This window comes from Oratosquilla oratoria, chromosome 36 (assembly GCF_046742065.1).
Source record: "Oratosquilla oratoria isolate Oo_2021 chromosome 36, ASM4674206v1, whole genome shotgun sequence".
Classification (NCBI taxonomy): Eukaryota; Metazoa; Arthropoda; class Malacostraca; order Stomatopoda; family Squillidae; genus Oratosquilla; species Oratosquilla oratoria.
Window position 1 is genome coordinate 41,127,895 of NC_134812.1, and position 15,120 is coordinate 41,143,014.

Below are 15,120 nucleotides of genomic sequence, written 5' to 3' on the forward strand. Positions count from 1 at the left end.
TGGATTTCAGGTGTGAAGTATGGGTTGTATGATTTTCTGTTGCCTCTGGGGATGTATTTCTTGTCTATTTTGTATGGTTGTATTGAAGGTGTGCACAGCAGTGTTTATGTCTATGACTGGTGTAATGTTTTGTGTCTCAAATTATTATTCTGTCTCTTCAATGAAAACTCAGTTTGCTCACTTTTAATCAATGTATGCATGTATATGCATGTATGTGCAAAAACCATAAAAGAATTTAAGAACAAACTAAATGCTGAAAGATATAAAGATGGGTCACTACGAGCATAGCTCCCTTCCTGTGAAATACAACTAGGTAAAGGTAAAATACAGAGAAGCCATCATACCCCTCACCCTGATGACCAGCACATCATTTGACATAAGAAAAAATTCCTCACAGACCCATGCTACACACTCTTCATAGACAGCCGAAGGAAACATATAATCCATAACCTCAAGCACTCATCTGCCTGTGGCCCTGACAACATAAGTAACATCCACCTAAAACGCCTTGGACCACATGGTATACACTCACCAATGTTGAAAAGTACATCTATTCACACAACACTATACCCAACATCTGGAAGCATGGTAAAATAATCATCATCCCCAAACCTAAAAAAAGACTCAACAGTTCCAGCATCACAACACCCAATCACCCTTTTCTGCACCCTCTAAAGTCATAAAACGCCTCATACTACAAATTGTCACACCACATACCCCTGTTGCTGAATCAGAACACATTTTTAGACCACTACACTCCACAAACACTCTTCTGATAAACTTCACACAAACATTTTTTGATGGCATCAATTCAGATAAGCCCCCACACAGCAGAAAAGCTTTAGATGCCATCCCCCATCACAATCTCACAAACATGCGCAATAATATCAAAAGATGGTAGAAATGCCTGTGTCATACAATAGCCAGTCATCACACACAAGAAACTTCAAGAACAGAGTACCACAGGGCTCAATTCTACCCCTCACACTCTTAAATCTATACATGCATAATATACCCACACCTAACACCTCAGAAACACAAATCTCTTCTTACGCAGATGATATAACTATTACATGCACACACTAACTCAGACAAAGCTGCAGAAATACTACAACCATACCTCAATACATGGTTCAGCAAAAACAGACTCAAAATAGTGCCAACCAAACCTACAGCCACACTTCTCACCAATTGTACAATGGAACACAAATACATACCATGCCTCTTTATCAACAACACTTATAACCACATACATATACACCTAAGATTCTTAGAACAGCATACACATCCATGTCATTCAAAATACACATCACAAACATAAGGACTAAATGCACACCTTGATTTAATGTGCTTAAATCAATTGCAGGAACAACATTTGGATATAACAAAGAAACTATTACTACAGTATAAAAACAATGCATACACTCAGTGATGAATTATGCAAGCCCCACATGGGCCCCTAATCTTATAACACCCTACAGACCATACAAAACAAAACTCTAAAGACAATTACAGGCTGCACTAATACAACACCTACAGACCATTTACACCATGAAAAGAAAGTCCTCACAGTCAAAGACCATCTTGACATGAGAGGCACACAAACACTTGCCTCAGCCTCCACAAACACAGCACAACCACTAATTATAATGTAAAACACCCACACACACCAAGAAACACCAGCCTCCAGAAGCATATCACTCACTGCTCCATCAACAAATTGAAAGACAATACACTGCTGCATGCCAGATCTCCTGATATCCATCCCTCTGAACTCTCTCTCCTTCAAAAGGACAGAGTCCACCTGGCCAGACTGTGGTGTGGCCACCATCCAGTCCTTCTACGCTACCAGAAGAGGCTGGATGACCGCATCACAGATAACTATCAAGTATACAACATATTATGGATGACTGCACTGTACACAATCATGCACACCAACATGATACTTGGGAGTTCTAGTGAGTCCAGACCTTAAAACCAGGAAACAGTGCATTAGTGCCAGGAATAACGCTAACACAGCATTAAGTTTCATTGTTAGGACGGTAACGAATAGAAGTCCAGAGGTAATTATTAAACTCTATCTAGCGATAGTTAGACCCATCCTTGACTATCCGGTACAGTTTTGGTCTCAGTCCTACAGAATGGACATCAATTCACTAGAATCAGTACAGAGAAGAATGACCAAAATGACCTTAACTTACACTCTCTGGAGAGACGCAGAGTGAGGGGTGATCTAATAGAGGTGTTCAAGTGGATCAAAGGCTTTAACAAGGGTGATGCAAACAAGGTCATCATATTAAAACAACAGGGCAGGACTCGCAGTAATGGTTATAAACTGGACAAATTTAGATTTAAAAAGGAAATAGGCAAGAATTGGTTTACTAATAGGGTGGTTGACGAATGGAGTGTTTGGTCAGACAGTCTAGGGAATGACAACAATAACCAAGTTAAACTTGATATGTAATATCGAAGGACCTTTTCCCCTTTATAATGTGGGGTTGGCGGTGAGTCGAGACATATGCACACCCCACACTCATCCAAAACCCAATCATCACCCTACAAACTTTGCAATGCCTCATGATTCTGTGAAGTCCACCCTTAACCTCTTCCATATGATAACACCTACATAGGCATCATGAGGCATGAGTGGGTATACGAGGATGCTGGTGTCAGCGTCTTGATCATATTTATTTTGTAATTGTAGCTGAGTGACCCCTAATTCTGTTAACTGGCTTGATCACATTTTCTGTGTTTAATATTACTCAGTGAAAGAGAATAAATAATACAGCAGTGACTTCATATTTTATAACATGGGTATTGTGATGCATCAATCACTGTACTGCATCCGATGCTGTGCGTGACAATTTGACTAGTATTGAAGACCTCCCTTATTGACATGGGTTTCCTCTTCTGCTGAAGCAAACCACCTGGCTTTTATAAGAACAATCCCTAAGGCTTGCAAACATACTAAATACACTTATAAGGGTGGGGTGGCATAGTTAGAAGACACACCTACAGAGAAAATATTAGACCATCCCTCCTATTTCAACAAGGCAATTTTACACAATACACTCCTCCCTCAATTTAAGAATGCTCCATATACGAATTTTCGCTATAACAAACAAAAAAATTTGTCCAAAGAATCAAAATATGAACTAAAAATTCGCCATAACGAATAAAATCCTGTTGAAAAAATTAGTATTTTTAAATCATAAATATTAAAAAAGAAACTTATTTTTACATCATATTAGGGAAAAAAAAAAAAAGCCATATGCCCAGGTAAAAAAAATGAATAAATAAAAGTGAAAATAAATACGTATGTACTGAGAAAGAACCAACCGCCCAGTTTGTTATTGTTTTCAAAACAACACCGTGTACTGCTCAGTCTACTCACTCAGTCTCGGTTAATCGTGGATTATTAGAATTATTTCAAGTGACATTGTGCCTCCTAAGAGTTATTATCTACTTTGCATATTAATATTTTATGTATCTGAATGTAATTAGCAGAGAACAGTATTCAAGATTATGCATATCTAATGTTGTGATGACTTTATAGGGACATGAAATTTGTTTGTAAGAACCTATCTCGCATAATATAATGGGTTTATATGGGAAAAAAGTGCTCGATTTAAGTATATTCGATATACGAACGGTTTCTCATGAACGTAACTAGTTCGTAAATCGAGGGAGGAGTGTATATTATTCTGGAAATCAATACAGCTTTAGAATGTTATTTCTATAACAAACTTATGCAAGTACTTGGTTTACATTCTTTTACCAGCCCTTGGGCCATTTAAGTGCCCTGTGTTGGAAATGAATTAACATATAACTGACGTACCTGGGCAGGGTGTGTGGAACATTTTGGTATAACCTCCCTCCGCTGCCGCTGCATTAAATCCAGCAGCTGATTGACAAGGAAGGAGGGAGGAAGTGCTGCCACACCTCCAGATGGGATTCGGATGGATTCCCTACATATTGGGCAGCGGAAGGTTCCGTCATCTCGGGCATGGGATTGGACAATGCGGGCTAGGCAGTGCAAGCAGACCGTGTGGGAGCAGTGCAGGAGTTTTGGAGTGTGCTCCCCTCCATCAAACGTACCTAAAACAAGACGATCTATCATATTGGTTTGTGTCACCCACCAACCTACCGCCTATATGTGGGTAGGAAGGGAGGGATAGAAGGTATGGGAAAATGAGTTTTAAAAATATTATTCAAAAATATTGGAACATATATTGACAATGAAATGATTGAATCTAAAGGATGTTAACTGAATAATTTGGAGGAGATTAAAAATTACATGATTGTTCCACATGAAAAATAATTGCCATCACTGGATATGTAGCTGGTCAATGATAATTAGCATACACTCCTACATTCAACAGGGCAAATAAATCTGAAACAAAAAAATTACAAGCTCACAAGTCAAATATAAATAATAATAGGAAAACTAAAATCAAACTGTTGCCTGGTGATTCTCTTGCATGAGACCTGAGCACAAAGGTATCTGGCCAAGAAGACCAAGTTGGCCCATAAATCATTGGGCATTTTGTATAACTGTCTCAACATATGGAGTACTGGCTCAATAAGATTTATATGACCAATATCTTAGGAACTTTAGTGACACTGCTTGTAATGGTCCTGCAAAATAAACTGGAGAGACAATCATCTCCCTTATACCCACTTTCAAAACCTGCCAAATCCTACTCACCATCTACAAGGTTCCCACTCTTTGTCAGGTTATTTTTTTCATGACTTTTTAAGGACTTTTCATTACCTATTTTTCATACTTTTTCAGGACCTATGTACAGAAATTCCTGGATACATATATGTATGTATGTATATGTGTGTGTGTGTGTGTGTGTATATATATATATATATATATATATATATATATATATATATATATACATAAAAGCATTTGCAAAAATTACCAGGAAGTCGTTCAAGGACAATGGATCTGAAGAACAGCATTTTGCCTACTATTAGAGCCACCACAGTTGATAAGGGAATTGTTTTTATTGCCAATCGATTAAGCAAAAAATTATTTAAAAATTCTATTTTGGTGGAAAAACATAAAATTCATTACTTTTTTGTGACTTCCCAATTTTTTAAGAATGTAAGGACTTTTCAGGCTTTTAACCTCTTCAGTACAATGATGCCTATATAGGCATCATGAGGCATGAGTGGGTACACAAGGATGCTAGCATCAGCATCTTGATTATATTTTCTGTAGTTGTACATGACTCATGACATAAGTTACTCCTGGATTCAGTTAACTGGTTTGAGCACATTTTATATGTTTATTATTACTCAGAGTAAAAGATAAAGAGTAATACAGCAGTGACTTTATATTTTATAATGCAAGTAATGTGATGCATTGTACATATATGGCAGCTGATGTTGCGTGCAAAAATTTGACTCGTACTGAAGTGGTTAAGGACCTGTACGAACCCTGACCTGGAGATGCAGCCCTAAGGCATTGAAACTTAGTCAGCAGATTGGGCCCAAGATGTCTAATAACTTTATCTATTATTCTTCTGCCTTTTTCACATATGTAAAATTGACAATTGGCAACTGCTCCTTTTCTCCTACTACTTTCAACAGTGACACAGAAAAAGTCCCACATTAATGCAACATATACAAGTCTAAAATTTCTTCAAGAGTGATCTACAGGAGACCTTGAGGATGGTTATCAGCTACTCACCTAAGGTTGCCTTGACCTCACAAACCTCAAGCTACCTCAACCTTATCTACTTCAGGTTACCTAAACCTCACCTACCTAAAGATAAATTACTTCACTCACCTCATAACCTAGATTTCATCAAATAAGGTCACCTCAGCCTTACTCAACTATGATTAAATCAACCGTATCTCCCTGAGGGTCCTGCTTTATACTCAGGTTAGCCCAGAAAGCAGAAGAAGAAGCAGGGAAAAAATATATATATATTGTGATGTCACCTTCCATGTCTCAAATACCTCAAGTGCCTAAAACTTTACAAGATTACCTCAATACTACCCACTTAAGCCAACTTTAATTTTGTCCAATTAAGGTAACTTTAACTTTATACATTACGTATCATCTTCACTTCACCTAAACCACTTCTAGCTACCTCCAAAGCAATGTCAACCTCAGTAGCCTACTTCAACATACATGCCATACCCACTTTCAGATGTCTTATCTTCACCCATCTCCTGGCTTCCTGCTGGATCCCTAGCAACAAAACAATTGGCTTATCCACCTCAAGAATTGGTAAACTGGCTGACTAAGCAACCACGTTTCACTGACATCACTCAGGACAATACTCACATTTACATCAGCTCTTCATTATTATTGTTGTTATTATTGCTTTGCTTGAAAGAGTATTAGGATGGTTTGGATGCATGGAAAGAATGAGTGAAGAAAGATTAGTAAAAGAGGTGTGGAAGGCAGAGATGGAAGGAGTGAATATGAGGGGGCGTCTTAGGATGAGATGGATGGATGGGGTAGAAGGGTCATTACAAAAGAGAGGAATGTCTGTTGAGGAAGGACAGGAAAGGACAAATGATAAGGGTGAATGGAGAAGGGTTGTGTATGGATGATGTTGTGATGCATGAGGGGGTGGGAGATGGTGGGTGAGGGAGTATGAGAAACAAATTGACACAGCCCGAAGGGATTTCTCCCTGTCGTCTCCTTTTTTGCATAAGGGGACAGAGAGGAGGGTCGCTGAATTTATGAAGCGGCCTTGCTGTGGATGTGCTGTGTCTTGCGACACTGCTTCTGACCCAGGGCAGTGGACAGGATGCGGGGATGACCCGTCATCCAGGAGGTGCCAAGATGAGAGGGAGGGAAGAGGGTGGAGGGGGATGGAGTGTGTAGGGGGTGGAGTGGGTGGGAGTGATTTCTATTCCTTTTTCTTTTTGGTTACCTCATGTGTGAGGGGGAAAAACCTTTGGTATATGTATATGTATTATTTTCTGTGAAGCCAAGTGAACAGGCTGTTCAAAGGCCTACAAGATGGATTCTTGGGTGTCTACACTTGATCAAATGATGAGACTGATAAAGGGTAGTTTACTATAATTGTTATTTATTTTATTCTATTTTTTTTTTTTTTTTTTTTTTTTTCGGGGGCAGGACTAGGCATCCTACTCTCTGTAGCCACCAAAGGGGGACATTCTTAAAAAATGCAAAGCATATGAGGGTCTGGGAGGAATTTTCCAACCAGAACACTAAGGTTTGGGTCACTCAATGTGCAAAGGTGTGGTTCAGATGAGAGTAAAAGGGAAGAAATAGGCAGTATGCTTGTGAGAAGATACATGGATGTGTTGGCATTGAGTGAAACTAAATTGAAAGGCAGGGGCAAGTTTGAGCTTAGGAGTGTAGTGGGGAGGGGTGTCAGGAGGGAAGACAGGACAAGGGGGAGAAGGGGTGGCTATATTAGTAAGTGAAGAGATATGTAAGCATGTGGTGGAGTGAAAGTTTCTTCATGGTTAATGTGGATGAAGGTGAAACTGGGAAGGGAGTCTACACGGGCCTGGAAGTGAGAAGAGTGTAGGAGAGGGAAGCTTTTTACATACATATACCAAAGGCTTCCCATTTACAAGGAAGGTAACCAATAAACAATGCCAAAAAATCCACTATCACCCATTCCATCCCCATATACTCAACTCCCATTCACCCCACCCCCTCCCTTTTATTTTGGGTCCTCCTGGATGACAGGTCATCCCTGCATCTTGCCAACTGCCCTGGGTCAGAGGCAGTGTCACAAGACACAGCACATCCACAGCAAGGCCACTTTATTAAATAGGTGACCCCCCTCTTTGTCCCCTCATGTAGAAATGGAGAATATGGGGAGATATCCCTTCAGGCTATGTCAATTTATTTTTTACACATACTCCCTCACCCACTCCCTTTCATGCATCACAGCATAATCCATACACAACCATTTTCCATTCACCCCTATCTTCTGTCTTCTCCTGCCCTTCCTCAACAGACATTCACCTCTTTCCCAATGCCCCTCTTACCCCATCCACCCATCTCATCCTTGGTTGCCCCCCCATGTTCACTCTTCTAACTCTGCCTTCCACACTTCTTTTACCAATCTTTCTTCACTCATTCTTTCCATGTGTCCAAACCATCCCAATACTTTCATCAGCCCTATCTCCCAACTCCCCTTCCACCCCCATTCTCCTCCTCACCTCCTAATTTCTCATTCTATCCAACCTAGCCTAGTAATCCCTATCATACTTCTCAGGCACCTTATCTCAAACACATTCAAACTTGTGGTGGTGAGTCACCAGCATGGTAAAGCTAAATAATATGGAAATGTTTACTGTTTTTATTATTTTGACTCAGCCATGACTGGCCACTACAAGAGGTGAATGCCAAACATCCTCAGGTGTAGGCATGGGTAGGACACACTGACACACTTCTGGCACCCTGTTGCCAGGTGGAACTTGTAGGTAGGATAATATAGATAGGTATATAAACATATAACAAAGATATAATAAGATAAAGGAAATACTTATACATAAATGAAGAAACTGCATGCAAAATGATTACAGGTAATGTTAAACAAAATTCATGAATTCTTATGGAATATAGATATGGCAACAGCGCCAAAGCTGAATGCGTACATGGGGTACTACCATGTAGAACATTTATGTAATGACTGAACTACGTAGATGAAACTACATAGGTCTAAACTACTATGTAGAGTGATAACGAAATGACTACACAAATTACATACATAAAATTATTAATATTAGGGATTAAGTAATACATATACCTTAAAGGAAATAATTACTACTTACAATGACTATAACACATATAGTAACTGTAAGTAAAGAGAATTACTACAAACTCCTAATCTCTTATGTTCCATGTTTCTGTTCCTTACAGTGCTGTTGGCACAATCACTCCTTCATACAATCTCCTCTTAGCATCCATTCCCAAATGTCTATTTCTCATTACACTTTTTAATCCCCCAAGGCATTTACTTGCTTCTCTCAATCTACATTCTACCTCCACCTCCACTCCTCCCTTTCCTGCCACATTCGCACCGAAGTATCTAAAACTATCCACTTCCTCCAGTCTCTCTCCATTAATACTTGCTCCTAGTCTGTTGCCACTTTCTCACCTTGTACATCTCATCACCTTCTACCCACATTTATATTCCACTTCCATCTTTCACACACCTTTCCAAACTTTGTCACTTTCTCAATCCCTACTCTGACCCTGGTACAAGCACAGTGTCATCAGCAAACAACAGCTGGCTTGACTCCCACTTTTCTCCATTTTCTTTAACCATTTCCAATCCCTGAACCATTACTCTTGCAACACTCCATCTATGTATAATTTGAACAGCTAAGGTGACATAACACATCCCTAGTGAAGTCCCACCTTTACCTCAAACCACTCAATCTCTCTATTTCCGATTCTAACACAAGCTCTACTATACCCACAAAAACTCTTGACTGCTCTTAACAGCTTTCCTCCTATCCCATATATCTCCAATACCTCCCACAGTGCCTTCCTGTCTAGCTTGTCACAAGTCTTTTCCAAATCCATAAAAAAAAAAAAAAAAATCCTTACCTTTTCCTAAAGCTTTCTCACATGTCTGTCTTACCACAAAAATCAGATCCATGCAATTCCTACCTGTCCTAAACCCACACTGTTCCTCACCAATTACTCCCTTTGTTCCTCTCCTAATCCTCTCAACCAAGACCCTTCCATAAGCCTTCCCAACTACACTTAACAAACTGATACCTTTGAAACTACTACACTTATACTTGTCCCCTTTTCCCTTGTAAAGTAACTATACAGGCACTCCTCCAGTCCTCCGGCACTCTACCATCTTTTAGACAAACATTAAAGAACCCATCAAATCCAGTTGCATTACTTGCTATCATCTTAACTGCTTTCACTTCATCTTTCCTTACTTCTCTTCCATTTTCTTAGAGCTTCCCACTGGAACTACCTTTCCCTCCCTATCTTTCTTCACATTTAGCAACTCCCTAAAATACTCTGCCCATCTTCCTCTTACTGCCTTCTCTTCCTTTATCATCTCTCCATCTGCACCTTTTACCTTTTCTTCTCTACTTGATTCACCTCCTCTTCCTCTTAATTTCTTTCCAAAACATCTTTTTATTACTTTCAAAACTTGTTGTCATACTCTTACCCAATTTTGCATCTGCTCTCCTCTTTGCCTTCTTTATCTTATTCTTTACTGCTCTTCTCTTTTCTTTGTACCTCTCATATGATTCTCTTCTATTTTGTAACCAATCTATGAAAGCTCGATTCTTCTCTTCAACCTTCTTTGCTTCCTCAACCCACCACTTATTACCCTTCCTTCTATTTCCTCCCATCCTCCTTGTTCCACACACCATCTTTGCACACCTTGTGACTTCCTCCTTGGTCCAATCCACATTCCTCCTCCACTCCTAGTTCTACTCTATCCTTCACTTCCTCCCACTCCTCTCTCAGTTTTTTCTTGTACTCCTCCTTTTGTTTCTCATTTAAGCACCTCCCTACTTTCTGTCCTTTTCCTCTTTCTCCATCTATCCTCCACTCTCAACTTACCTTCCACTAAAAAATTATCTGATATTCCCCCACTCTCTCCCCTTAGAACATGTACATCCTTAACTCTTCCTACTATTCTCCTGGTTATTTAGAAATCCAAATAATTTTACATGGTTTTTAAGTTGTTCAAATCTACTTTCCATGGACTGAATAGTTTGGTCTAGCGCTACGTTGAAGCACTGAACTCTGTATGTCCGGTGATTTTTGTGGGGCAACCCAACATGACATGGTCTTAACTACAGCCCTAAATATCACATTGCATTTATAATCCATGGAACACGAAAAATAATAAAAATATTCTGAATCCGCTGTTCCACCCACAAGCCATTTTTGATGCATTGTTTACATTCATGACAACTAATCATAAGCTAATAATTCCATTTCCATGGCAAATTTTGTACTGTTCTTATGTAGTCTTTCTCTATATGATATCCCAAACACACTCTAACATTGTCATATAATCATCATACACTAAATACATATATAAATATATGTATATATATATATATATATATATATATATTCATGGAAGACAACAATTGGTATATTTTTAACCAGGTTATCATTCACCAATTATATATTACTGTCATATGTCATTTATATGGATATTAGCCCACCCTTTCTCTTTCATTTTTATACACTAATGTTTTGTAAAATTATGTTGCCACAGCACAATATATCCATGAATATGTAACAAAACATGAAATATTTAAAGATAAATTATACTAACATCACGCGAAGAAAACAGAGCATTTACACAATATACAAAGTACTTAAAGTACGACAATTATAAAAATGACCGTGTGGCATTGTGTACTGCACAATAGTGTTTTGGCGTGCCCTGCCCAGCTGTGAAGCTTCTCGCACACGGGCCCTTTTATTGGCCAACAACAAGGCCCCTTCTCGTATGGCCAGCGACACGAGAGGGTCAAACAGGGCCACACATACCAGGCGTGACCACGCTGCCACCTAGACGCGAATGACCACTCAAACAAGCACCCATTAGGGGCATGGAATATAGGTAGAAGTAAAGACATTCGAAGGATGCCGATGTCACATGCACGTAACCACGCCCAGGGCGTGTAATTGCTAGGTAGAGTTGCAAGCGTGCTTATACTAGGCGTGGTAACGTCTTTGCCCTGTGTGGCGAAAGACGCTCCCCTTCGGAGCCCACGCCGGCAGTTACACGTTAAGGTAGGCGCACACTTGTCCGCATCGTACGGACGGCACGCATCGTACTCATCGGATTGTTTTTGGGGTCTGCGCACATTGGTCCGCATCGTACGGACGGCACGCATCGGACGGATCGGATTTTCTGCGCACATTGTCGGCATTGGACCATTCACCATCCGCAGTTGTGAAGCTGAGCTCTCTCTGGAAGGACATACTCCATATCTTTCTAGTGTATAAAGTTGTGAAAATGTTGAACAGTGAAATGTGATAGAGAAGGTAAAGGAGGTCAATATAGGTTCGAGTAGGTAATTTACCAGGTAGATAGGATAAAAATTTAGGAACATATCTAAAAACAGTCAGTGAGTTAATATAACATTATATATTATGTACAAGCAAAGCATAGCTATGCAAACAGAAAAAATAAAATAAATACCGAAGAAGAAAGTTTGCATCCGACCGCGACGGCGCTCTGGCTGCAACTGACGATGGGGTCGCACATTTGCCGGCAAATGCCGTAGATGCCATCCGCATCGTTCGTACGCATCGGATTGAATGCTCTTTCGGGGATCCTCGTCGGCATTGCCGATGTCCGATGCGTACGATGCGGTCAAATGCGCGCAGACCCATTTGAAATAATGTAAAGAATACTAAAATCCGATGCGTACGATGCGTGCCGTCCGTACGATGCGGACAAGTGTGCGCCTACCTTTAGGCTCTTTACGCGTATAGCGCACACCCCCCCTCTTCTGTACGCATAACTTACCGATTAATAAACGCGTAAATCGCCCTTCCTTAGTTTTACTGCTGCCCCTTCCAACATAGCAGGTAAACAATGATAACACGTGGATTTATCCTAGAGTAACTTCCATAAAAACAAACGAATGCTATCTTTCGGTACCCTTTTTGTAACCTTTTGGTTGCTGACAGAAGTGACATGGCAATTTTCTGTTAATATAGTATGCATAATAAATTAAATATGAGTAATGAAAATTTCCCATTCGTCATCCCATATTTTCAGTATTGGTTTAATCCCCTTCGAATACAGAAAAGGCTTCAAACGGTAACTGTCGCCGCTGAGCGGGGCCCAATTTGATAAAATCGGTCAGATCGGCTTAAAACGGGTCCTGTATACAGACAATTAAATTATTTGAACTTATGTTATTCCTGTAGAATAATTTTTATCACAATTCTATCAATTTCTAACTAATAAAATAATAACAAAAAGTAAAAGTGGTTTACAATCTTACCGTACTGCTGACAAGAAAAATACTTAAAGGGGTAATTTAAAGTATAAAAATTTGGTGTGCACAACTAAATAAATCGATAAATGAATAATGTAAATATTCATGTAAAGAAATACAATACTTACAGAGGCAAGTTCCACAGGTGAGAAACGATTCATTGAAATCTTCATAGTTGATAGATACGGTCTCGACTAGTGTGGATGACATAACTTCCTCTCGTTCCACACCTCGGCTGCAAAGACAAACTTTTACTATAAACTCACGCACTCGCAAAAAATCCTCCGCAACACAAAAATTACACAATTATTGGTCTTTTAAACTGCATAAAGCATCACACTCGTTTCTTTCACCTTTTCCATACATTTACACAAAATTTTAGCAGATGCCTAACAACAACAATCTCCCACCCGACTTCATGACAAGTGAGCCAACGACGACGACAACGCTTATGTCGACCGTTATGACAGAACACTCTTCACGTGTGCGAGGCCTTACAACATCCACCTCCGAATACATTACGCCTTGCTGAGCTCGTCTTGTCTCCCATTTCCCGCTCCTCCTCTTCCTCCCAGTCTCCACCCTCCTCCACCCACCCACTTTCACTACCGTCTTCAATAGACTTTGGTATCTTCAGGGAGAGTCGCAAATTGAACAGATTTCACCATGGTCGAGGTTCTTTGACCTTTAGCAGCGGGGTTTCTATTATTTTTTTTTTTCCAGTCAAATAAAATCGCCTAGTGTTAGCAAAAATATAATTTTTGTAGTTCGACACCCCATCACCGGCTGTGCATGCTGCATGCTGTGAACGTTAAAAATTCTTGGAGGTACATTATGCACGTTGCATACGCCGTATGTCGACATTTCTTATAACATTTCCACTGGAATCCTGCACGCCAAACAATTCATCATGACAACATTTCCATATCTAAAATAATAGGAATTCTGCCGGGTTGTGATTTGTAGTGAGACAGACTGGTGAGGTGATAAATACAACGAATATTCCTTCCGGGTGTAGGCATGCTACAGTATTAGGAGTAGTGCGCCTTTCAAAACAGGGTGTAAATAATCAGTTCATGTTATAGCGTGCTCTTCAATATAAATACACAAAGTAGATTTGAACGCATCATATAACAATATCTATAGATTTCCATTAACGAATTTATTCACAGAAATCTCATTTTTGCTTCTTCATGAGCGCATTTGCTACTGCATGAAAACCATAATTCTGAAATAACTGCATGTCAGTTCTTTATTCCAAAAAAAAACATATATTTGATGCAAGTCCAGTAGCTACTGCAGCAGAGATATTCAACTTTTCTCCAAAGATGAAACTTAATTATCGTTATTTGGACGCCACCTGCCCAATTTTCTGTAATTAAAACAGCTTGTCGAATGTACTTGTGTTTTTCCGGGTAGCATAAAAAGTATCACCAATGACAGTAATGACGCTGATAATGATGCTGATGATGATGATGCTGATAATGATAATAATAACAATAATACACATCCAAAGATTTTCTCCCTAACAAGGGAGGTAGCCAAAAAAACAATGACATAAATATCCACCCCCAGCCCACACACTCCATTTCCATCCACCCCTCTACCTCCTTCGTATCTTGGCTACTACTGGATGACGGGTCATCCCTGCATCTTGCCAACTGCCCTGGGTCAGAAACAGTGCAGCAAGACATAGCACACCCACAGCAAGGCCATTTAATTAAATCGGCGAGCCCCTCTCTCCGTCCCCTTCGGGCTGTGTCAATTTATTATCCACATATACTTCCTCACCCCCATCCTTTCTTTTTCATGCATCACAGCATCATCCATACACAACCCTTATCTTCTGTCCTTTCCCGTCCTTCCTCAACAGACATTCCCCTCTTTCCTAATGCCCCTTTTACCCATCCATCCATCTCATCCTTGCTTGCCAACCCCCCTCATGTTCACTCCTACCTCTGCCTTCCACATATCTTTTACTAATCTTTCCATGTGTCCAAACCATCCCAGAACTCTTTCATCAACCCTATCTCCCAAATCCCTCTCCATCCCCATTCTCCTCCTCACCTTGTTTTTCACTCTATCCAGGATACTTCTCAGGCACCTCATCTCAAAAACATTCAAACTCCTCCTCTCTTATGTTCCATG

General features: G+C 39.9%; 1 protein-coding gene across 3 annotated transcripts in view; it reads right to left on the reverse strand.

Annotated features, from left to right (window-relative positions):
* LOC143018978 (tripartite motif-containing protein 2-like) overlaps nucleotides 1-15,120 on the reverse strand; it is a 64,545-nt gene that overhangs the window by 13,316 nt on the left and 36,109 nt on the right. For all 3 annotated transcript variants that reach the window (XM_076174656.1, XM_076174655.1, XM_076174654.1), the window contains 2 exons: nucleotides 13,101-13,207; nucleotides 3,839-4,098 (listed from right to left, as the gene is read on the reverse strand). In XM_076174656.1, coding sequence (XP_076030771.1) covers nucleotides 3,839-4,098; nucleotides 13,101-13,182 — 342 coding nt within the window. In that variant the 5' untranslated portion in view covers nucleotides 13,183-13,207. The remainder of the gene's footprint in view (nucleotides 1-3,838; nucleotides 4,099-13,100; nucleotides 13,208-15,120) is intronic.